General features: G+C 39.8%; 2 protein-coding genes across 6 annotated transcripts in view; one reads left to right on the top strand and one right to left on the bottom strand.

Moving 5' to 3' along the window:
* The window catches only part of fancc (FA complementation group C), a 36,168-nt gene extending 14,439 nt beyond the window's left edge, over nucleotides 1-21,729 (top strand). For all 4 annotated transcript variants that reach the window (XM_032515057.1, XM_032515054.1, XM_032515058.1 and 1 more), the window contains 11 exons: nucleotides 5,248-5,355; nucleotides 5,461-5,525; nucleotides 6,409-6,573; nucleotides 6,706-6,862; nucleotides 11,983-12,038; nucleotides 12,181-12,280; nucleotides 13,648-13,723; nucleotides 15,228-15,342; nucleotides 17,943-18,117; nucleotides 19,785-19,997; nucleotides 20,625-21,729. In XM_032515057.1, the coding sequence (XP_032370948.1) occupies nucleotides 5,248-5,355; nucleotides 5,461-5,525; nucleotides 6,409-6,573; nucleotides 6,706-6,862; nucleotides 11,983-12,038; nucleotides 12,181-12,280; nucleotides 13,648-13,723; nucleotides 15,228-15,342; nucleotides 17,943-18,117; nucleotides 19,785-19,997; nucleotides 20,625-20,867 (1,473 nt within the window). In that variant the 3' untranslated portion in view covers nucleotides 20,868-21,729. The remainder of the gene's footprint in view (nucleotides 1-5,247; nucleotides 5,356-5,460; nucleotides 5,526-6,408; nucleotides 6,574-6,705; nucleotides 6,863-11,982; nucleotides 12,039-12,180; nucleotides 12,281-13,647; nucleotides 13,724-15,227; nucleotides 15,343-17,942; nucleotides 18,118-19,784; nucleotides 19,998-20,624) is intronic.
* A 1,803-nt stretch (nucleotides 21,730-23,532) lies between these two features.
* Nucleotides 23,533-25,781, bottom strand: part of aopep (aminopeptidase O (putative)) — a 72,975-nt gene continuing 70,726 nt past the window's right edge. For both annotated transcript variants that reach the window (XM_032515061.1, XM_032515059.1), the window contains one exon: nucleotides 23,533-23,775. The gene's annotated coding sequence lies outside the window, so the exon portion shown is untranslated. The remainder of the gene's footprint in view (nucleotides 23,776-25,781) is intronic.

Raw genomic sequence — 25,781 nt, forward strand, 5'->3', positions numbered from 1 at the left:
TTCTGCAATTTTCAACTTTGAGAGGGTTCACACAGATGGCTTATGATAAACAATGTGGGACCTTCACATTTTTGCCAGATTAACTGTGTGTTTGTATTCTTTTGATTAATTTCTCATCTAATAAAACAGCTTGCTAATTAAAACAGTGCCTTGAAAGTAAACCTTGAATTTGCCAGATGGTCTTTGACCCATAAGAGGGGAAGAGGAGTGCAAATGTGCCTGGTTGTGTTTGTGTCTACAGTATGTCTGTGTTTTGGTATTGGCATATGACTGTATATCTGCATGTAAATGTGCATGTGTTCAAGATGGCGTATAGATTTACATTCATCTATTTTTTGTTTAATCCTTGTGTTGTCTTTCTGAAAATCAACACTTTTTCTTAAGTTTTGTCCCATTTTTCATCACTTTTGACACGTTTTTTCAATGTTTGTCACTTTTTTTGACGTTTTCAACACATAACACTAACTTATTAACTTTAGTTTTACAGTTATATTTGGAATTTATGGTCAATAAACCTCATTTATAGGAAATTATGTTTGAGTTAGAAAAGCAGAAATCAGGAATTATTTAGACTAAAATTAAAGGAATGTATGTTGACGGATAATCACAGACTGGAATATGTCAACTTTTACTCAATACCATTTGGAAACAACTTTAATTTCTTTTCTCAGACGCTATAAAATTGAATAAGACACCCCAAAATTAATGTAAGTAGAGATTTATATTTGCTAAAGAGTGTTGTGTGCAATCAATCATGTTATTTTGGGTAATTACAAGTGGGTAGTTAAATAGAACATTCCTATGGGAAACGGGTCAATTTGACCCGACGACAACATGAGGGTCAAATCAAGGAAAACATTTAGGAAAAGGGATTTAGTATCACGGCTTTATGTTGGTGTACCTTCTATCCTTACATTATCTCTACATATAAAGCCATTTTTACCTTACTAATTTTTGTTTAAAGGGGCAGTCCTGGTTAGGAGGGAATTAGGCAGCAACAATTAATATATAAGGTTTGGTAAGAGAATAAACTTCGCTAAGGTCATGAACAGGGAGAACCATGAAATAACTGAGATAAAACTCCTTAAAAGTCTCTTCTACTGACGCGTTTTTATCCTTGATGAACAGCTTAGGTTGAAACTGTATTTTCAACATTGTATAGTATTTAATTGTAGCGGAATGCTTGTGGTACAGAGCTGACGATCAGCGTTAAAGTGTTCACTCATGTTAAATTTGCATGCAGGGCATTACCAGATCAAAGTGTTGATACAATAGATTGGTGCAGTACAATGAACTCATAACCAACTCTACAGCTTCTCCTCATTCTCCTCTTCTCCAAAGAAGCTTCCACTCGCCACAAATGACAGGAATGGCGGGAAGCATCAAAAAACCCATTCACCGCAGCTCATCCCGTCTGGGGGAGCAGTGCAGATGTATGGTTTTAGGGCCAGAGATGGTCTGTCTCTCCCTGAGTCTGTGTTGTGTTGGACTGCCTGTCCTGGAATGCAGAACACAGCCTGTTTTCTGTTAGCCCTGTCTGATCCTGCTCCCCAACATTGTTTTCTTGCTGCCTCCATAATAGACTGAGGGTCTGGTGCTAAGTGGCACCTAAATACCGTATTTGTGTAATTTTGGGCGTGTGCTCGCATATGTATGTGAATATTTGTGCAAAAGCATGTGTTTTACTGCTACCGTATATACAGTTAGTAGCCACATGTATTTTTCTCTTTAAATGATAATAGTGTGCCGAGTATTTAGCCTTTTTGCTCTCACATCTTTCCTTCACCCCTCCCTGTCTGCCTCTCCTCTCCACATCTGAGTGTTCTCACTGGGTTTGATAAATGCTGGGTACAGCCACATTGCTGCAGGCCATGTCAGATAGTCATTAGCTCAATCGGTTTGTTTCTCTACATCCTGTACTAGCAGAGGGACCACACAGGGCTGCAGTAACATGGCATGATCTTTGAGGAGATGACAGATAAATAAAGCATGAGAGTGTAATATTAGAGGGCCAGCGGATGGATTAATCTTTGACACATATCTGTACTGACTCCAACTGGATAAACCACAGGTAGGCCCTGGAGCTACTGTGGCAGCTTTATGACAACATATTTTGGACTCTTCTCTCACATTGGCTGCTGTTTAATTAGGAGATGAAAGCCTCTTCGTGACAATATTGTTTCCCCTTTATCTTTTGTATTTCATCTTTGGTAGCATCCCCCCCTCCTTCAGTAAGTCTGACTTACTGAAATTATTATTTATTTGTCTTGGGAGTCTTGACGTCACTGAGTAGACGCTGCATAGATATTGGGCTGGTGAATAAACTGTTGATGTACTTTTGAACTTTGGACAGAGTCAAGTTGTTTCCTCCTGCTTCCACATTTTAAGCTAAGCTACTCTTCTATACTTACCACGCCGACATGAGAGTGATATTGAACCTTTCATCTAATTCAGAGGTCTCAAACTCAACTTACTTGGGGGCCGCTGGAGGTAGAGTCTGGGTTTAGCTGGGCCGCATCAAGTATTCCAAAAAAAACCTCTATTTCCTCAAAAAAGGGCGCGGAACTGCCGGTGCTTTAAACCCCTAGATCTGATATGGTTGGTGCATTTCACAACAACAGACATCACATTGTCAAACCTCAGGCATTTGCCACAAAGGGTACTTAGCTAGCTTGACAACGGTTACACCGCTGTCACGAGACTACGGTAGCCCATAAGTGACATGCACAATGACAAAAAGTTTTAGAACGCGCGGGCCGCACTAACACTTAACTTTGATGTCAAGTAGGGGGCCACAAAATATCATCCCGCGGGCCGCAATTGGCCCCCGGGCCGCGAGTTTGAGACCCATGATCTAATTTCACCTAACATCTATCAACTTATTAATTTTTATTTTTGGGGAATGGGGGACATTTTCAGCCTTTATTTTGACAGGACAGCTGAAGACATGAAAGGGAAGAGAGTGGGAATGACATGCAGCAAAGGGCTGCAGGTCAAAGTCGAACCCGGGCCCGCTGCATTGAGGAGTAAACCTCTGTATATGGGTGCCCGCTCTACCAACTGAGCCAACTGGGCGCCACCTTTCATCTAACTCTTGACAGGAAAATTGAATAAGCCTATTTTCCAAAATGTCGAACTATTCCTTAAATCTCACAGCTGTACTTTTTATGATTGAAGTAATTAAACTTGTGTGATATCAATTGGACTCTTTGCTTTTATTTTTAAGCATAATTTATGACCCAAATACAAAAAGGATAGCCCCCCACCCATCCGAAACACATGATTGGAAACAGACATTACTCCTAAATTAGTGTGGCATACTTGAACTAACACTAGCAAAAACTTAATCAAAATGTTTGATCTTTCTTTTTAAGATTTGTTGACATGAGTGTTTATAAAAACTGTAGTAAAACCTATTTTTGTAATCTTGATTAAGTGAGAAATGTACAAACTGTTGCTTTTCAATGTATAAGTCAACCTCTTTAATTAAATACCTTAAATTCATGTGGTCAAAAGACTGTGGATTGGGCCTTTTAATTTAGGAGGAAAAGGCACTGTTTGATATGACGTTTTTCTCTAACGCACTCTGTCAGTGCACCAGGTTTGAACACAACTACTTATAACTTTATTGTTTTTGCATATTCATCCTGACTTTTATGTACTCTTTCCCCTTATTCAACTTCATTCTTTTTGTCTCCGCTATTTTGACCATCTGAGGTTGCACTTGAGTTTTTCATTGGTTTTGGGAGAGTTCAATCATGGTTTAGTCATTTTTAACAGGCACCCATCAAAACCAACCCAAGTCTTTGCCTTGTGCATTTTTCTAAATCCTCTGTTTTAATTTAAGATTTATAGAGGGATAATTTCTATGGCAGCAGCATTTTCTAAGCCCCCAAAGCCAGCTCGGTTGCTGTTGCTGTGAGAGAAAGATGACTTTTGACCTAAAGTATTTGCCATCCGTCTATCCATTTGCCCTTCAACCCATTCCTCTGGGGACCACACCCTTTTTGTCTCTGCTCTAAATGCAGCCATCGTTGTATGTTCCAGTCGGTCTCTGCCATTCCTTCTAACCAGTCTTCCTTCTCTTATCCCCCAGACCCACTTTGCCTCCTGACCAAGGTTGGGATAAGTGTGATTGGTTTTGTATGTACTCATTGTGAAGAGTTTGAGTGCGTTCAGATGGTAGTGATCGGGGTTGTTTTGTGAGAGGGTAAGCATCTTAGCGTGCTGTAGAGCCTGGCCAAAGAAACCACAGCGCTCCACCAACAACGCTGCAGTGCTTCTCTGCCTGGGATTTTGTTTTTCATCCATCACTTTTAGTTGTTTTTTTTGCCAACATATTGTGCCTCTCTCTCTGTCTCTTCTCATCTTGTGTTGATATCCTTTTATCAGCAGTTTGCAAGGGATATGTACTTCTTTAGTCTACTCTCAGGGGTGTGGTTGTCTCTGTTTTCGATTCATTAGAGTTGTAAAAACTGATGCGTGCTGAAGATGTGAGGCTTTGGATGTTTCTGTTGGATTGTACTGTACAATACAATCAACTTGTGGTCATATAGAGAGAACTTTTTCCAAAGTCTAAACCAATCCCTAAGTCAGAGTAACAGGTTTTCTGGCTTTGATCACACTTCTGATTGAATCCTTGCCAAGCGTTCCGTTTATTAATCATGAGACAGCTAAATGCTGTGTGGCATCCTTGTTATTATTTAAGGATGTTGACATTGAACGTAAAATATTTCTGGGACAACCCTTTTTTGCATTTGAATGATTTTTGATAATGTATTATATTTGTTGAAAGAAAACATCCCTCTGGTTTGCGAGCCACTCTTGTAACATTATCACTACAGTATGAATCTTGTGTTCTCTCCCTTTGTTCCTTCATTATAACTCGCTTTTTTTCACAAACGAGAATCAGCTGAGTTTATTAGTCTAGTTTTATCAGTGTATGATGAGGCCCCTTCTGAAAAATGCTTGTAAAACACCAAGGCCCTCTGTAACAAAGAATGTTCATGTCTAAAGTTGCTCATATGTTGTCCATACATTCTCACTTACTGGAATGCCTTTTCTCCACTCATGTGTTTCAAATGATGTTACGCCAACAGAGTCATCCTATATTCCAGTAACTAATTAGCTTTGATGTTATGGATCTTGGCGTTTGGGCAGATTGCATTAAAGTCTTGTCCACTGTTATAAATATACACGTAAAGTTACAATAATCTGCTGCACATTATGTTGCCTGCCCTCCCACAGAAAGTGCTGTGTCAGCTTGCTACAGAAGAAGACGATGCTGCAGCGCAGGCATTGATGAAGCAAATGGGTGTACCACCTAAAGAGTATCATCTCAAAGTTCTGAGAAAGGTATTAGCACTTTATTTCTGTTTGCCTAATTCTTGCCTGCATTGATACATACTGTATGTAATTATGTCGACATCTATGCAAGTTGTCCTCTTTCCTGCATTTCAGATGGTGGAACTGCTGCAGAAAAACATTGGGAAGAGCTGCCGTTCTTTGGGCGACATAAATCAGAGGTACAGTGAAGATGAAATTAGGGCTGCAGCCATAGTTAAATTCATAATTAAACCGACCTCTACCTCACCCAGTAAGAGAGCCTCATGTAAGTGAGTCTGAGTCCTTTGCAGAGGCCCGGGTTCGAGTCCGATGCGTGTCGTCCCCCATCTCTCTCTCACACCTTTCCTGTCTATCCACTGTCACTATCTAATAAAGGGAAAAAATTCCCCAAAAAATAATCTTTAAAAAAACAACAACTCTAGACTCAATTTCCCTGAGTCTAGGGTGACGTCTTTATGTGTCTTGTTTGGCCAAATTACAGACCAAACCCCAAAGTTATTCCATTTACAATTTCTATACAACAGAGAAAAAAAAAAATAAAAAGCTGGAGAGTTTTGGCCTTTTAGGTTTGAAACATATAATATAAAACAGTGTGCTGATTAAGAAACTACAGTGGCTTGCATAAGTTTACACACCCAGTGTAAAGTTGATTAAAAAGAGGAATAAAAAAACATCTGTTGGAAATTGATCTTAATGCCTTCATTAAAAAATGTAGGAAAGTCGCACCTTTTAAGGACATCAATTTTCTTTGTGAATGAATAATGTATTGTATTGCCTCTATGGGAATTTAACATAGGGGGGTGAATGCTTATTCCCCCTGTATTTAAGGAAGAACATGTATTTAATAACAATACATTATTCATTCACAAAGAAAATTGGTGTCCTTAGGATGGTACATAATGTTGTCACCATACATACACACAAAAAGAGTATATTTTGCTGGAAACGATCAAAGCACACAAAACTTTAGAACCCCAGGAAATTAATTCTTATTTAATTCTTATCTTTGTAGACCATAAGAAGTTCCAGATAATCCAGATTTTGACTATATACTCTGTGCAGGTGTCCATGTGACAACATTCTGGCCACATCAGTGGCTTGTGTCCCCCTGGTCACTTATCCCGAGGCTGCTCCTCTCATTGGGGCCCTGCTGCAGCAGCCAGTGACTTGTGTAAGGGCAGCACTTAGTGAAGACTTCCTGGATGCTCTGAGCTCTGCCTACTCCAGGTAGGGGAACACACACAGGCGCTGAGATCCTTTCAGGCTTTAAAATCTGTTTTCAGGAAGTTTTTCTATTAAGTTGTGTCCTCACACAATATTTCAGACGTGATGATAACCTCAGTGCTGTTTTTTTTTCAGTCAGTGCTTGTGTTTGGAAGAGCAGGCAGTAGTCTCTCTGTGGTGTCACAACCTGTCCAGTCTGGAAAAAGCAGTGCTCAGTCTGCTGGAGTGTGTTCTCACAAAAACAGGGTCAACACCACAGAAGCTAAAGCAGCAACTGGCACAGTCACTGCTGGTAGGTCCTTTTTTTGTTTTGAGGAATCGCAACTTGAAAGAAATAGTCATGTACTTCTGTGATTAGATAATAATATGTGTTCTGTCCATGTTTAAACAGTAAATTCTTTAACACAGAATTGATACCTCATTTGTTTAGGGCTGCAATTAACAGATATTTTCATTATCAATTAATCTGCTGATTTTCTTGATTAATTGTGTAGTCTGTAATATGAGCAATTTAAAACAATCACAATTCCTCAGAGCCCGAGGTGACATCTTCAGATCGCTTGTTTTGTCCAACCAACAGCCCAAAAACTCAAAGATATTTAGATTACAATGAGATAAAACAGAAAACGATTAAATCTCCACATTTGAGAAACGGTCACCTCTGATGTTAGGCATTTTTGCTTGGGGAAAAATGAGGATGAATAATGACATCATATTTGCAGATTCATTTCCTGTCTATAGACTGATCTATTAATCAACTCATCATTTTACTTCTAGTTTAGTTTATTGGTGAAATGTCTTGTTTTGTTTTAAACCAGCTTTTTACATGTGATGTCTAGGCAAGTGCGCAGTGGAACCCTTCATTTACATCTCATTTATTTGACCTCATCAAGCAACTACTTTGACAGCATCATAAGGAATAAGTCCCTGAGGGCCAAGCCAAAAGGCCAAAGTATACTGTACTGTATGCGAGCTGAAATTGTGATCTGATCTAAGTGCATCTTAATCTATATGAAAAATATCTAACATCCACCTCTGATACTGTTGAGTAACTAATAATGGTCTCATTTTATCCTAACAGTTAAGAGTTGGAGAGAAATGTGTACTGTGGTATTTTCAGCTATTTCTGCTGCATGAATTGGCAGCATTAATATTATTGATAAATTGGTGACATACTGCTGTTGTTAAATGTTGGTTTGTTATGTACATAGTTTGACTTATCTGCCCTGAATTATAAAGTATCGCATCAGAAATCAATGCACACGCCATATGCTTTGAGCTCCACTTTGAACTTCTTTGTAAACTGTGAAACCCAACAGTTTGAAAATAAGGCCTGCTCATTTATTATGAGTTGTAATGTTTTCATATGGAATCATTCCATCGTTTTTATTGGTGGATCTTTATTGACTGTTTTTGCCTGGCTAACTCGCACCATTTGGCTTTGCTTTGCATGCATCTCACATCATTTGGCTAGCTCTAAACTGCATCTCACATCATTTGGCTTGTGCTGCACAGCCTTTACTGTGCTGGGTAAGTACTGAACTCTCTGTCACTTGAGTCTTTGGCCGCCCCTCACTTCATATAACTTAAGATCATGCCCAGTTCAAAAGTCAGACGTGACTTTTGATTTATATGTTGTTAGGACTAGCTGTTGAAGATGATTTCCTCATTACTACAATGTAATCAGAAAATACCAGCAGTGTTTTGTATTCTTTTCACAAGGCCACCAAGGCCTACTTTTCATCCCATAATAATTTAGAACATGCAAGCGTGCTTGCCTGCGTGCGTGGGTGCGTCCGTGCGTGTGTCCGTGCGTGTGTCCGTGCATGCATGTGCGTGTGTGTAAGAGAGAGACCAAGAGGCAATCATTGCCTGTTTACTTCTCTGTCCTGTCTTGTATCTACTTGTTTACCCTCTCATCCATCTTTGATTGACCTCTGTTTTTATCACCTTGCTAGTTCACACGCACACGTCTGGATGTAAACCCTCGCACACACATGCCTGCAGCCACCATTCTTTGTTTATGATATTGCATCTGGTATAGCGTGTCTGTCGTTAAGAGCATGGGAGGCATATGTCGAGGTTTCACTTGGCCTTTAGGTTGTTTGTATGTCGGATGTGCGTTTCACTTGTGTGTCTGTGTACACGCTAGTGTCCGTTAAAACGAGAGGCGTGTGAGCTGACTGGCTTGGATCTCCGCTCGCCTCCCTTTCACTCACTCACTGCAATCAAAAATGGGAAACATGAAATTAGGCTCACATTCTTCGTTTTGGCTTGTCTCACCGCTCTGTGATCCATTGAGAGACAGACCCAATAACAATAAACACTCACTTCCTGGGCCTTACTGCCAAAAACAGGATGTTTGTTGTGTGCTGTAATTGACCCTCCTTGAAGTGTTAGTGGTAAGGTATGGAGGAGGACGCTCAAAAAACCCATCTGTTTTCACTAGGGGGAACCATGACAGTTTGCACACATGCATGCTGGCATGCAACCCACATATGCAGAATCACACCGACACACAAACCGTATGCCAATGTAGAGAGGATACCCACAAAAAACTTTACATGTACGGCACATTTTGTTTGATCAATGCTGCTTTCTGGCCTGAGAAGACCAAATAGAAACAGACTTGTCAAAACTCAGGATGAAAGGACTTCATTTGTACATTGGAACTTTGTAATGGCACCATATAAACACTGGGTGGGGCTGTTAGTTCTTGTTGACCTTCAATTTTTCAGTTACCTGTGTGCCTGGACTAGAGTATAAAGCTCTCTTTAGGCTATTAAACATCCCTTGATAAAACCAGGTTGTGGGTCGCTCTGTGAGATTGCTGTTCTACAGTTTATCTTTTAACACCATAGTTTTCATCCAGGCTTGTCATAAAGCTGAGGGACCTGGGATTTAACACATCACTGGGCATGTGGATCCTTAACCTCCTGATAGGCAGACCCCAGGGGATGAGTGTGGGCGGATACCCATCTTCCACCTTCATCCTTAACACCGGAGCACCCCAGGGCTGTGTTTTAAGCCTCCTGCTGTACTCCCTGTACACACATGACAGTGTAATCAAGTCTAACTCCAACACCATCTTGAAGTTTGCTGATGTGGGTGGGCCTGATCACAGACAACTATGAAAAGGCCTACCTGTCCATTAGTAGGTGATTGGTGTCAGCAAGACTACAAAGATGATGGGGAAGGAACTGCGCCCCCCTTGATATCAATGGGTCATCGGTGTAACACAGAACAGGACTGCAAGGCCCTTAAGAAAAAGCCATAGTCTGCCTAAAGGATATTTACACCAGGGGCTGCAAGAAAAGACTAGGGGGCCAACACTAGTCTTTTCACACTAGGATCCGAAATAAGGACACTGCCTAACACTGTGCCCCCCCATACACACAAGTTGAATGATCTGATGGGATTACATTTCACTGTAATTGTTCCTAATATGATTTTATGTGAAATTAAAATTAAAATTAAAAAGTAAAATTAAATGTTTGTATATATATATAGCAGGTGAGGCTGGGGAACATCACATCCAGCACACGGACTATTAGCACTGGCGCCCCCCAGGGGTGTGTGCTCTCCCCACTGCTTTTCTCCCTCTACACCAATGACTGCACCTCAGGAGACCCATCTGTTAAACTCCTGAAGTTCGCTGACGACACAACCGTCATCGGCCTCATCCGGGACGGTGATGAGTCAGCCTACAGACGGGAGGTGGATCAGCTGGCTCTCTGGTGCAGTCAGAACAACCTTGAGCTCAACACGCTCAAAACTGTGGAGATGAAAGTGGACTTCAGGAAGAGACCCCCCACTCTTCCCCCCATCACCATACTCAACAGCCCTGTGTCTGCTGTGGAATCCTTCAGGTTTCTGGGATCCACAATATCCCAGGACCTGAAGTGGGAGCCCAACACAGTCACCATCATTAAAAAGGCCCAGCAGAGACTGTACTTCCTGCACCAGCTCAGGAAGCTCAACCTGCCTAAGGAGCTGCTGGTCCACTTCTACACAGCCATCATCCAGTCTGTCCTCTGCACGTCCATCACTGTCTGGTTTGGATCTGCCACCAAAAAGGACAGGAGCAGACTACAACGGACAGTTAGGACTGCAGAAAGGATCATCGGTGCCAACCTGCCCTCCGTCCATGACTTATACACCTCCAGAGTCAGGAAACGGGCAGGAACCATCACTACAGACCCATCTCACCCCGGACACAACCTGTTCCAGCTTCTCCCCTCTGGTGGGCGCTACAGAGCACTGTACGCCAAAACCAACAGATTCAGGAACAGTTTCTACCCACAAGCCATCTCTCTGATGAACAGCTGACTTCTGACCCACAGTGTCAGGTTCAGTTCTGGTCAATAACACTGTAACACTGTCTATACAGCACCTGTATTATTCCACTTATTTAGTATTACTCATCATTCCCACTCTCACATCTCAATTATATATTTTATTATTTATTCATCATTCTCATTTCCTATTTTTCAGAACTGTTCATATGTTCATACTGTTCATATTGTAATATAATAACATAATACTATGTTATCCCAGTACCCTTGCACTACGCACATTTAAATAATTGTATTGATCTCTTCATTGCACTCATGCCTCTATATTGTTTCTGTTTAGAGTATGTATATATTGTGTGAATATTAGTGTGTATATTTCTGTTTTGGTTGATATGTATGTGTAAGCACAGTGCTCCAAAGACAAATTCCTCGTATGTGTCCTCATACCTGGCGAATGAAGCTGATTCTGATTCTGATTCTGATTCTGATAGGAAGCTTGCTTATAACTGATTCTGGTGCTTCTTTTATCGCTCTACTTCTGTATTGCACTGTAAGGTTAAAGCATGTAAAATAGTCTACATATGCTGCTCCTAAAGTGAAGTGTATGAGTGTTGAGGGGTGACATGTATAATAATTAGGGACTAGAAGATATGTAAACATGTAGAGAGAGGCAGACATGAACAGTACAGCTGTTAAATGTTTGCGCTGGGGCGTTTTAGAATGTGTTAAATTTAAAACACATGATGTGGGTGCATTAGGCACTCTGTGTGTGTGTGTGTGTGTGTGTGTGTCTGTGTGTGTGTGTGTGTGTGTGTGTGTGTGTGTGTGTGTGTGTGTGTGTGTGTGTGTGTGTGTGTGTGTGTGTGTGTGTGTGTGTGTGTGAGTGTGAGAGAGAGAGTGTGAGAGAGAGTGTGAGAGAGACTCTAGCTTAATGGAGGCTTGTAGACGATGCAACAGTGACACCCAGTGGTCTGTTCTTGAAATTAGTTATAATGTAACAGGTTTCATCATATCCTTGTTTCTGTACTTTTATACTTATCATAAGCTTGGGATTTCAATATCTATGAAGCAACAAAGTTTTACAGAGTTTATTAATTGTGTTTTTTCTTTATTTCAGCCTAAAGCCAGTGCTCAACACTGGACCATATTCCTGATTGTAAACGACATCTTCAGGTGAGAGCTTGTGTCATTTTGAGTGTGTTTCAGTTGATGCAACATGTTTTGGTCTGCTGAAGTGTGAAGCTCTGTATTTTATTTTTGTAAATTCTGTGGATGTGTTGCAACAAATTTCACCAGTTATTTTTCTGTCCAAAAGGTCCATCCTTAAGCAAGCTGAAGGGAACGAGTCCGTTAAGTGTGTTATCCAAACCTTTACCAACTGTTTCCTCCAGGAACGGGCACTGCTGCAGCATCAGGTAGGCCCTTACTTCTCAACAAAAGATTCAAATGTCTGACTTTTAGGGATTATTTTTATTAATCTTCCTCTTTTTTTAGATTAATTGATTCATCTTTTGGTTCATAACATCTCATAAAAAAGTGAATAATGACCTGTCCAAAATCCCAAAAGAAAGAAAAGCTGCAAATCTTCACATTTGAAAAGCTGGAAAAGTTAATATTTGTATTGAAAAATAACAAAAAATAGATTATCAGAATTGCCGGCCATACATTTAATGTAGATTGACTAATCAATTAATTAACCAATCTTTACAGCTCCAGTTTTTGGGGGTATTATGAGTTCAGAGTACTTTTCGGGTGATAAAATCAAAAGAATTTAAGTCGACTGTGGTTACAAACAGACAACGGTTTTCATCAAGATGCAGTGATTTAATGACACTGCTGATAACTTCAAACATATTCCTCTTTAGTGCTCAGTGCTGAAGATGAAGAAGAAATACCTTTCTTTATCCCACAAGGGAAAATCACAATTAATACGAAAACTTCACCTACTGTAGCAAAGTGACCTCTAATTATTCTTATCCACCATGTTTGCTGGGAATAAAAGGATGGTTACCTTTGTACCGGACGCTTAGATGCACACACAGGGCAATGAACAATTACCTCCCCTCTGCAGGCAACATCACTTCACACTTGATGAATCCTCCACATCATTATCACTCGATCTCCGGTCGGAAGCTCGCTGCTAACACTACACACCACGGTTCACTCCTCTGCCTCGCAGACGATAATCCCAAATCGCTTTTAAATCATCAATTTGCGGGTATTAATGTTGTGCAAATAAAACACCTGAAATGTGTGATAACCACTTTGAGCTGTTATACCGATGCGTCACGATATACTTTTTAACTTTTGCTTGAACTCTTACCCCCTATAGATTATCTCAACTATACATGAGTCTGTTGTACAGTAAAGGACACCTCCATCAACACATCCTGTGTGACTGTAGGGAATTATCTGGATCTTTCATGTCAGCCATCACTGTCAAAAGGCTCAAAAATATTAGTGTTGCGTAGGTGTGATACATTGTCTGCTACACAGTTTTTTTTAAATATAGCCTTACTCCTTTTCACCTCTATTAGTCAGTAGATGGCAGTGCTACAGTGTATTTACAGTTGACTCAGTTCCGATGGCTGTAGTCACACTGCACTAAACGCTACCTATTACACGCTACATTACACATTAGCACCTACTGTATCACTGTTACACAGACTCCAATTCAAAGTGTCATTTTTCAGGCTTTGAGAGCCCAGTGATGAATGAGTTCAAGGTAAATATAGTTCACATTTATGAAGCTCAGGAACATTTGTGCATTGTGTGATTTCAGACAAGTGTATCCTTGAAGGCCTTTTTCCCACAATCACCTCAGAGTCTGCTGGTTCCTCTCTTGACCCGGCCGTCAGGTCAGTGTGTACACACTCACGCATGTATGTGTGTGTCTGGATGTTTCCCTTTGACACAATGCACAAAAGCTTGTATTGTGAGGAACGGGATATTCATGTATTCTTCAACTGTGTGTCAACAGAGTGTTCCTGCTGCAGAGTGAATGGGCCCTTGTGTGTCGTGTTCTTGCAAATCAATTATAGTTAGTTAACAACTTTGTTAAGTCAAATATAAAAGTTGACATACTGTGGAACATGAGTTATGCTTGGTGTTGTTACTTAAATGAAATTTAAACAGATGTTTATTTTTTTCCTGTTTTGTACAAGGTATATTTATTGTGAAAAACTGAAACCATTGATCGTCTTACACAAACACAATGCAGAATCTATAAGATTTATACAGCATGTGTATTATTAGTGTTTATGTGTGGGAATCTTTGCTGTTGCACAGATGCACAGTAGGTGAGTGCAGGGGCACAGTGAGGCAGTGGTTATCAGTGTGTGACCAGACTGGCCTGTAGGCAGGAATGATTTACATGAATGGAGCCCAGCCAGAATTCCAAGTTAATTATTTGTGTGTGTGTGTGTGTGTGTGTGTGTGTGTGTGTGTGTGTGTGTGTGTGTGTGTGTGTGTGTGTGTGTGTGTGTGTGTGTGTGTAGCAATTTTTCACCCGTGACTGAATGGAAATGGTAGAGGATTTAAGGTTTTATAATGATTTGTGCTTCCTCTGAAAAAGTTATAAATTAAGACTCGGGTGCATGGCATTGTTGAACATATCCTGGGGGAAGAGCTGAATCAAGGTATCAAGCATTTTAAATATTTAATAGTTTGTTTGTCAACCTGAAATGTCAGTTAGGTTGGGTTTTAGTACATTTGGCGTGTGGTAGGGAAGTTATTTTTGACAGAATAATGTGCCATGTGACAAACACCACTCTGGCCCTTTTAAGCACAAAAACATAATAGCTGGAAAACAGGAAAAAGTAATTGCAAGTACTAACACTAGTTGATCCACTTCAGCTTGGAAAATGCTTGTGTCAGATATTTGGAACGTTGTGGCTTGTGTTACCCTCTGGACAGCAATAACTTCACTTTCTGAGTATCTCTTTTATTTGGAAGTATGCTGCATCGTAACCATAGACTGGTTAGACATTTGGGGAAATATGCTCCTTGGCCTTCTAGTTAGATAAAATAATTGATACCACTCTCATGTCTGCACAGAAAATATGAAGCTACCATAAGCAGCTGCTTAGCTTAGCATAAAGACTGAAAAAAGGAGGAAACAACTAGCCTGATTATGTCCAAAGGTAACGCAATCTGCCTACCAGCACTTTTATAGCTCACTCAATAGCATGTTATAGCTCATAAGCTCCTGGCTGTAGCTTCATATTTGCCATACTGAGTGTTATCAGTCTCTCAAAAACTCATTATTTCCCATTGAGTTGAAATATTCCTTTAACATTGACTAAATCACGGGCTATACATTTTGTGATCATTATGTCTGTATATCTGAATCTGTTGTTGCAGAGATGCCTCAGGACGTTTGGAGACATCACCTGAACTGGCTCAGTGGCTCATTACAGAGACTGACAGAGGAAGAAGAGGATGGAGACGGAGACGGAGACAGCAGCAGTAGCACCAGGTTAGTGTGTGAGAAAGGCTTGCAGAGGGGATGTGTTAATGTGAGTCTGCTTCCACCACCCTACTGAATGCCTGTGTGGTGTTCTTTTTTCCATTAGCTGCAGTTGAGGGGGTGGTTAGTCAGATATTTCCCCCTTGCATTACAGCAGCGAGGTCCTGGTGCACTGCGTGGCTCCTCCAAGCACTTATTAGAGGCCATTAGTTTTGGAAAGAGAGAGCTATTGAGAAAACAAGTGTTAGAAAGAGTGAGAAAAGGAATGCAGAAGAAGAACAAGAGAAAGTGGACAGAGGTAAATGTATCACATCAGCATGTAATGGCGAAAAGGAGAGTGAGTCGCCTGGGTTGTACGGATTTAGACAGAACAAGGATAGGGGATGCAAATAAAAAGCAGTTGATGTCCTAGAGAAGGAGACGGCTGACTTGATACCCTCCAGCTGCGGTTTTTAACAGGGCCCATTTTCCCCACCACCGCTCTGATCTGGAGCTCCTTGCGAAATTCCAAAAACATTGTTCTGAGCCAGCGGTGGGAAAGCAGTATGTTGTGTTGCTCCTAGCAAGGATGCAGCTGCCAGGGCACTGCAGAGGGTCGCTGCTGTTCACATTTGGGAGCCAAGGGAAAAGAGGGGAGACGAGGAAAAGAGGCCTAATGATGGTATTAGGCAAAGGGAAAGTTATATTCTCGGTGTTGCAGCTGTGTGGCTCTGTTGCAGCTCTCTTGCGTACTTGTTTACATTTTACAGCAATCCATGACACTCTCCTCTCTCTGTCTTCCTTTATTTATTTAAGGGTTATTATTTTCATTCTTGATTATTTTCTTGATTATTTTTGCTAAGAGCCCGTGAATTGTCAGAGAATAGTGAAACAATCACAGTTTTCCAGAGGCTTTCCTTTTTCAATCATATATATCATATCATAAAAAGAAAAGGAAAAATATATTTGCATTTGGGAAGCTGGAACCAGAAGTTAGAAGAAGAAACCACTGGGCTCAACCAAAGACAAAAAGGAGAGAGCTGGGGTGCATGTAACCACAGTCAAAATCTACAAAAAGAAACTTTGCACACCCAAATCTATCTGATTTTTGGTACTATTAAACCCAATGGACCAGGAAATATTTGCAATTAGTGCTTAAAAGACTTGTGACATTGACTAGTTGTCGTCTCAGCTTAAGACACATTCTTCCCATTTCCAGCGTCCTGCCATGTCTCACTTGTTTCTGGCAGGACTGTGTTCCATATTTTGCCAAGTATTATAAATGTAATTTGGCACGGACGGTAAAGAAGTGTTATTAGATGTAACACAACTTTATATTTTAGTTTAGACTTAGGTTGGATTTTGTGGTGTGAGATGTTAATTAAGTACAAGACAAGCATAACATTGATCCTCATCACTGTTTTATGCTTTTTATTTATGTGATGAAATATTACCATGTGGAAAAAGTCAGTCACAGCTGTACCTCAGTGTACTTCAGTGTGATGTCCCAACTGGGAACAAATAGTACGATTCGGTATCTCATTCTGAATCAGATCTGAGCTTTGTCTCTCTTTGATTTTCCAATGTTCCTGTCAGTGGGGGCAGGACTAACATTAATGACAGCCACTCAGAGCGATGGCTTATTAATAAAACAGTTATGGTGTAAATTACCCCCAACAGCCTGTTATTAAAGGGTTTGGGTGGCGCACTGACAACCAAATCGTTTCATGAAAACTTTGGTGAAACAACATCACAGATGTGTTTCAAAGGGTATTAAAATACCTCCTCACTTCTCTCCTTTATGGCCAAGTGATTATTAGGACGACAACTTGTGTTTTTGTCAAAAATGCTGAAATGCTCCATGGTGAAGAATCCGTTATAAGGTCGAGATAATTGGTGATTTTTGCCATTAATTATTAGAGCCTGACCAATATATCAACGGGCCGATATTAGACATGTCCCGATATATCGGTATCAGCATTTATAATGGTTGACTTTATATATACTGTATATATTTATTCATCAGAATCATAAAAAAATAAAAAAATAAAATTATACATTTTTTTTAAATAAATTTAAAAAAATAAAAACGGACTGTCAGCCATGTTATGAGCGTTGGTGTTGCATAGTTTGTCCACTAGAGGGCGCTCTACAGCATCCCTGTTGGCAACACTGATTATTATTTTTTTTTTTGTTAATGTGTTTTTGTTTAAAGGACTTCAAGTTATATATCTTAAGTTTGTATTTTTATACATTTTATTTGTCAGACCTTTAATATATTTGGATGTCCCTCGGTTCTGTGACAATAAAAGAAATTATTATTTTTGGGAGAACTCATACATAACTACAAATAACTAATGTTAGGGAAATCTGTTTATGTTTTGTAACGTGTTTCTAGAAATAAAAAAAAATAAAAATAAAGCACATTGGTTTTTATTCGTAGAGTCTTAAAAATCCTTTATCGGTCGCGTTCTATTAATTATTTAGTTTGTTTTAATATTGCAGTCCATGCAGCATGTGCTCACATAATGATGTTAATTCCACACGCTTCCGTCACAGCAGCTGTACAGGAGAGTATTTTTTAATAGTCATGATGCCTGATGGAAGCCTTTTCTCCTCCTGTTCTGTAGAGGGCACCACAAACTGTTTGAGTCCTGGTTCCTCCTGGTTCAGTGTGCCCACTGGGTGCAGGTGGCCGTCCAGCTGTTGGTGACATCCGGGCCTGAGGACCGTGGGCCCCTCCTGTGGCTGCTGACTTTCTACCACCACCCCACCAACAGGGGCCACCACCGAGCACTACAGCTGGTAAGCGAGAGACATGATTTACATAGACCGGTTTCACGGCGGACATGTTGACATGTCATCGTAAGAAAAGCACAGGTGTATTCAAAACCATTAATGAGGGCTGCATTCCACTTAGGAGACGCCCTGGGAAACCTAATGGAACTGAACCACCATTAAAGTGATCAATGTCGGCTGTGCTTTTCCTACTATGACAAGTCAAAATGTCTGCTGTGAAAATGGTCCATTGATCTAGTTTTTCTTCATTTAGAAAAATTCCCCATCAGCCCCAGCTATACTTTGTGTTTTTAGTGCTAATCCTTGTATGTATGTATGTATGTACTGTATATTGTATCTGACTGATTTTGCTGCTGCAACACTGTAATTTCCCATTTTATTGGAATCAATAAATACCTATCTATCTATCTATCTTCTATCTATCTATCTATCTATCTATCTATCTATCTATCTATCTATCTATCATATATCTAATTAGCAAAGCCTTGCATGATAAGACAGTGAACATGGTAAACATTATACCTGTTTAACATCCACAAGTTAGCATAGCCACTGTGAGCGTGTTAGCATGCTGACATTAGCATTTCCCTAAAAACACCACTATGCACAGCCTCACAGGTCCTGGAGTGCATCATGGTCTTTTTTTATTTCATAACCATTTAATTTGACACCTTTTACTTGTTATCTTGTTGCTGCTCGTGTATGTGACGGCTGTGGCTAAATGCTGAACGTGGTTTGCTACGACGGGGGGGAAGGACATAGCGTGGGCATGACCTCAGGTCGTCCGTCTGTTGAATGTGCAGCATCATAACTCAACAACATGGGTCTTTGATTTGCTCTGGGCAGATGTTGAATGCCCGAGAACAAATACAGAGAAAGAAGAATAACACATTAAAGAATAAATTATGGATGATCTGAGCGGAAGAGAATGAGATAGTGGCAGAGAGAGAGAGAGAGAGAGAGAGAGATTCAAAAGAGGGAGGGGAGCCGGGTGGAAAGGGTGATGTAGTATTGATTTCTTAGTGAGTGTCTGGCCAGCTGGCCCGAGTTTCATCTCCCTGTCTCCTCCGTTAACTCGGGGAGACTCGCTGTCGTCACTGCCCCCCCTCCCATTACGACCTCACCATCATCTTGCATGGGGTTGTCTTTGTTCATCGTTGGTGAATTACTAATCTATTGATTTTTATTTGGAGGAATGACACTTAAAGCAGTGCTATATGTGACCTTAACCCTTGTGCTGTCTTCCCATCAACCATCATCTTTTCCTTTTTCCGATGTTTTTTAGCCAATAGCCCAATTTTTACTTTACATTACATTATACGTCATATTTTACATTACACAAAAACAAAGTCTCGTTTTTTTTATTCAGCGCTTTTTGTTTTATTTTTTGTCATTTCTTCCGGGGTTTTGGTCACTTTTTTAAATTGCCATAAAATTCAATAAAACAAACAAAATTCCGTGAAAGTAATCATTAATTTTACCTGAAGAACATTGTATGGCCATCCATGTTATTTTTAGGCAATTTGGTTGAAAGAAAGCCAAGTTCTTGATATAAAAAAATAATAATAATAAATAAAAAAAATGGGTCAAATTGGCCCTGAGGACAACACAAGTGTTAAATAAACATGTCCGTTTACCATTCATCACATTAATGATGTGATCAATGTTTCCAGGTACGCGCCAAAGATGCATGGCACCACCTGCACTCCCTGTTCTTGGTGTCCGCTCGTCCTCTTCCTGTGTCCCTCCCGCAGTCATTGGTCCCTCTTCTGTCTCCACAACCTCAGCAGCCGTCGCTGTCTCCATATGTGACCCTCAAGCTCTTAGTCAACTTTGCTGTGTTCTCCCATCAGTCGTTGAGCGGATCGACAGAGATTTTACAGGCGGTAAGGCAGTTAAGCCCATCCTGACTCATTGTACATGTTGTTCTGCTGCTAAATAATTTGTAAATACTTTGGACTGGATGTTCATTTTTGACAGTTGACCAAATATAATCCAACCTCCAGATCCACTTATTAGCTTTTCTGGAGCTTTTGCCCATATTACACAATGATACACGATGTTCAACTTTTTAATTCCTCAAGGATTTTCTTCTTTTGTTTGTGTCGGCTCATTTTTTAGGTCTATGATTTACATAAAAGTTGCATTGGGAAAACACGTTATGTTTCTTAAATGCGTAACCCACAACAATAGTAACAATTCGTGACAAAAAACAAACCTCATGTTTTATTTTTTGAAATGCATTGAATATTAAAATGACTCTGACTGATTCTTAGAGTAATTATGGGTAATTTGTTATCCATAATGTCTCATACCATGTACACCACAGTTTGATTTTTGGATGTCGAATTAGATATAATATATCACAAATAAGGAGTCCCTTTTCTTTTTGAAATAAAGCCTTTTCAGAGACCCGTTTTTCTTTTTCTGGTAAAGGCCTGTCACAAGTAATATATATATATTATATATATATAAGTATTTTATTTTTTGTTTGTCACTGTGTGTGAGTCCAGGTGGTGGAGCGGTCTGGTCTGGTTGATGAAGCAGCGTGTGTCCTCCGCTCTCTGGAGCTCAGACTAACCGAAGGAAGCTGCTTATCAAGCGACGCTAACAGAGTTCATCTCAGGATCAAAGCCCTCCAAGACACACTCACACATATGCATGCAGCATCAAGGTACCCTACCGAGAACCAAACACACACACACACACACACACACACACACACACACACACACACCAGAACCACACAGCAGTAAGCTCATCCTTGGCTCAGGGTTTTTTTTCAGGACACCTTTGCAGAATGAGAAATAGCCAAGCGCAGTGACAGGATTGTGTCAAAACAGCACAGTGAGGACACATTATGTATAGAAGCGACAATATACACACCACACACACACACACACACACCCACACACACACCACACACACACACACACCACACCACACACACACACACACACACACACACACACACACACACAATACAAGGCCCACAAGGACACTTGAGCAGTGACAGATCACACTGCAAAGAAGCAGCAGCTCATACGTGTCAGAGTCTTCCCACTCATATAATTGCCTCACAATAAAAATCCTTCACGTTCCACATACTGACTGAAAGACACTTAGGTTTGGAAGACAGGGAAACTTAACACATGTTATCTTTGTTTAAATACAATTTGTTAGAAAAAAGGTTGATATGTTTATATGAAAAACGTTCTGACAGCACTGAGTGTACAATAAAATGTAAATAATTAAATGTAATGTCACTTCTTTTGCGATGTACATTTTCTATTGCTTCATTATTCTTAAAGATGGAGAATGATTCCCTGTCCTTTTGTGTTTGACCCATAAAGTCTACATATTTAAAATGGCCACTGGAGCCAGCCCTGCTTATGCATCTACATAATAGACTCTATGACTACTGACTGACTACTGCTGGAGTTGGACAGAAATTTAAACAAATACATGTTGTATATCTACATTTCTTGGCTACCCAAGCAAAATGGTTACATTTTTGGAATTATGCATGTACAAGATGTACTTGCAATTTGTGAGAATAATTGTTTTACACTTTTGAAAATAAAAAGTGGGCTACAGATTGTCGGACCCATTGCTGGAGTTCTACAGAGAGGGTCGCCATCCTTATTAAATACATGTTATCAAATCATATCCATACAGATTTCATTTGAATGATTTAGCTTTTACACAATTCTAGCTCATAATTTTATGTATGCATGCTACCACTTTGGCACTTCCTTTCATGTTTTAATAAGACAGAATACCCCCCCCCCCCCCCCCCCCCCCGATGTTCATATATACACACATTTTATATAGCTGACAAACCAATTCAAATCTATAGTTTTACCAAACGGTTCAGTGCTTAACCATTAAGAGCCTTTGGATTAATTGTTGGTGTAATGTATTAGATAAATCAGAGGAGAAGCATATCAAAAGTATTGTAAGCATTGCATTGTGAAAGATAATTACTTCATATGAAAAATAGTTTGATGACACACTAATTATCGGTGTTGTCAATTGAACTTGTGATTACATGTTTGAAAAAAAGCAATTTTGATGATCTATTTTGAGTTTTGTACTAAGAGTTGTGAGGTATTACCACCTACTTGCAATAATACTACCAAAGCGATAAAAAAACGAATAAGCACGAGGTAGTATCGGTTTAGGTTTGCTCCTTCAGTGATGGAATAAGCTTAAAAATTCATGCATTTATTTTAAGAAAACATTTTATTTTTACATAAACATTAAACAAAATCTTCACTTTGCTAAAAAACTGCAAAACCATCATTTACACACAAAGAAATGCCCTGAGAGGTTGTATATTTCCCTGTCTTGTTACTGGCCAGAGAGAAGTAATTTATTATTAAAACTTGACTCATCTGAAAGTATTTCCTATCTAAACACTTAAGATCCAGATCATGGCTTCAGACTAAACAGACATGAAGTCCCACCTACACACACAGCTCAGGGCCTTGGACATGGACGGAGGTGCACTCTTATCCCGACTTCGTTACCTTTACTAGAAATTTGCGTGGAAATCCGTTGCCTCAAACCGTCTTAAGTTTTTACACAAGGTGAAACTTGACAGAGCAGTAAGTTGATGCAGTAGATAAATCAAGTTTACATTAGTAGTCATTACTAAAAATCATAAATTATTTATAAATTATCTTTTTCTGGCGTCATTGAGACTATAAGAACTGTTCAAATGACTCCGCCCCTACCACACAGAAACTTAACATCCTTAGTTCTCACTGCTTTAGCTGATTATTACAAACAACTAATATGATTTAGTAAGGAATATGTTTTTTTTAACAAAACATGAACGCATAAGTAGTGACTACTAAAAAGTTCATTTACAACTGGGTTTACAGTGTGCAGTATCTCTATCAGTGAGATATCTTTGAAATTATTTTATAAGGATAAACCCTTGAAATCTCGTTTTCGAGGGGGTTGCTGAACAAGATACCACAAAAACTTTGCCCATGTACAAACAAGATAAGCAAAAAAAATCAAAACAGACACCAGCAAAACACATAACATCACACAGAGCCTACAATTACAACATAAGTAACGGAATAATGATATTCAGAATATAGCCGCGCTTTACTGTAAAAGGGAGAGTAAGTGCTTCAGTAAAGAGAAAAGAGTGAGGGATGAGATCAAATTGGACGGGTGTTAAAGTCTGCATGTACAGTTAGTGTGAAAGTGAAAAATTAAATGGAGCGACTATTTACTGGTAAGTTATTCCAGTCAGAAGGTGCTTTAAACATAAAAGCATAAAAGCTTTTTTTGATGTGGACTTAGAAACATTAGGTACTGAAAAAATAGATAAAGGAACCAAAATCCCCCTCTTCCTAGTGTCTATCGTTTTAAACCCGGTGACATTATGTCGTTTTTCTTTGACCACAGCATGAAATAATGTAGTCAACAACATCTCATCTCACAAGCCACAGCTTGTATTGTGATTGGTCTACACTTCTTCTTTTAGCCTTGAATGGACAGAACTGCTGTCCTCTAAACCTCGCCTCGGTTGGAAAATGAGAGCGCGCAGCCTTCTGATGTGTACGTCCCTCTTTTACAGAAGAGGAGGGGGAACCCTCTGGACCCTCGTACGCCAAACTCCTGTCGTCCCCATCTGCAGCCGACCTGGAGGAGAAAGATAAGTTTAGATTGAAGCATTCCAGAACATTTGGTGGATGTCTACGTTCCTCTGGCGGAACGGTGCGTGTGTGTTCAGTCTAGACAAATGATCCAGGTTCCATGTTTGGCTGAACACAGAACCCGTCCGATACTGGGTTTTGGATGCCAATATTTTTTAGTTTAAAATTCTGATAATAATAGATTGGCCAATATTTATTGGTTTATTGCTCAAACCTCAGAAATGATTACAGGCTGTATTGGGAATAACAAAAGGTAGCAGGTTTGACATTTTTCTTGCTTTTAAAACAGAACAAAAACACATGCACCCCCCCCATCCCCCCCCCCCCCCCACCACCACCACCCTTCAACCAAACTCTCCATTCATCTATCCACCATCCACTCTCCCTCCTTATTCATTGTGATACACAGGAATGTACCGACAGATGGAGTACAGAAACAAGAAAAAATAACACAAAAAAAAACAATTTCTATACAAATTGGGGGGGGAGATAGGTGGTTCGTATAAGAAAGGAGGGGGTCCCAGGTTTCATGGAATTTCTTCAGGAATCTTCTGACAGTATATTGGATTTTTTTCTATGTGTAAAAATGACGTTACATCTACTAACCAGGAATTGGTGCTAGGCGGCTCTGGGCTCCCCCCCCGTAGCAGTGTTTGACTCGTCGCTAACAATAGAGTTTTTGATAAGGATCTCTTGAATTAATTTTTTTTTTAAAGTACTGAGCATGACATTTTACAGTTGAAAAAACAACTTGTACCCTCTGGTGGACGAACTATATAATGCAGACACATGCAGCCCTAATTGTGTACATATTAGCATATACTGTATATTGGCAGAAAATATGGTCGCGGTGAGATGATAGAAATAGTAATTGTTTTTTATAATCTATACTTCTGTAAAAAAAAAAAAAAGGATTCATTGTTCAGTCTATAAATGTTCCATATCCGAGTTCAAAACAGATTTTTTAATTTCACTGAAGAATAAAACAGACTATAACCGCAAAAAGAAAAAAAAATAAAGAAAAGAAAAAACGACTATCAAACTTGCCAGTTATTTTTCTACTAACTAATTGATTAATTGACAAATATATATATATATATCTGCAATAAGCTAACGGCGACAGATACTATGGGTGCAACAGATTTATCTGCCTAGCTCGACAAAGAAGTTCCAAACACATTTGTCCTAAAATAATTCTAGTAATAATAATTCATTGAAATGCTCCTTTAAAAGGCATTCAATTTCTATAGAGTCATCTCTTCAAATATTGTGCAGTCCATCAGAAACCAATGCACATGCTGTGTGAAAACTGGTCCCAGCATGGATGAGATCATCTTTCAAATCCTGAAAAGAAATCTTGTAAAATAAAATCCATAAAGATTCAGCTCTCGCGTATAATCTTGTGGTTTGGTGCCGAGTGGACTGGAAACCTGTTCCTGCTGAACTGAGCCAGTGGTTGTATAGGACTGATTATCAGCTCAGTAGGCACAGGAAGCCAAGCCCGAATCTCTCTTCTCCTTTTTCCACGCAGCACTGGTAGGCTATGAACACATGCTTTTTTTTTTTTAATCTGTAATGAAGCAAAAAGTAATTAGTACTCAGACTGCGTGTCAGCCAGTGTTCTGCTTTGCTAAACCCACAAGAAACCACGCTACTGTGGGTTCATTTAAACGGTTTCCCTTGCTGGTGGACCCGGGAGAAACCTCCCCACCAGGAAGGCCACTCCTGGCTGGTGGGAGCAATCCAAAACTATCGGTACGTAATTGCCATGAAAAATGGCTGTAAGTCTATTTCAGGAGTCTGATCATAAACTATAAATCCATCAAAATCCCATTCAATCCCCTTCTGTGAGGAACAAGCATGTATACGGCATCACTTAAAGTTAGTGATATAAGATATTGCAATCATATATTTTAAAATAGAATCTAACGCAACGGCGTTCTAAAATATACTTGTTATTAAAAAGACAATCAGTGGAGTTTAGCTGCGTGA

Source organism: Etheostoma spectabile, chromosome 5 (genome assembly GCF_008692095.1).
Source record: "Etheostoma spectabile isolate EspeVRDwgs_2016 chromosome 5, UIUC_Espe_1.0, whole genome shotgun sequence".
In the NCBI taxonomy this organism is placed as follows: domain Eukaryota; kingdom Metazoa; phylum Chordata; class Actinopteri; order Perciformes; family Percidae; genus Etheostoma; species Etheostoma spectabile.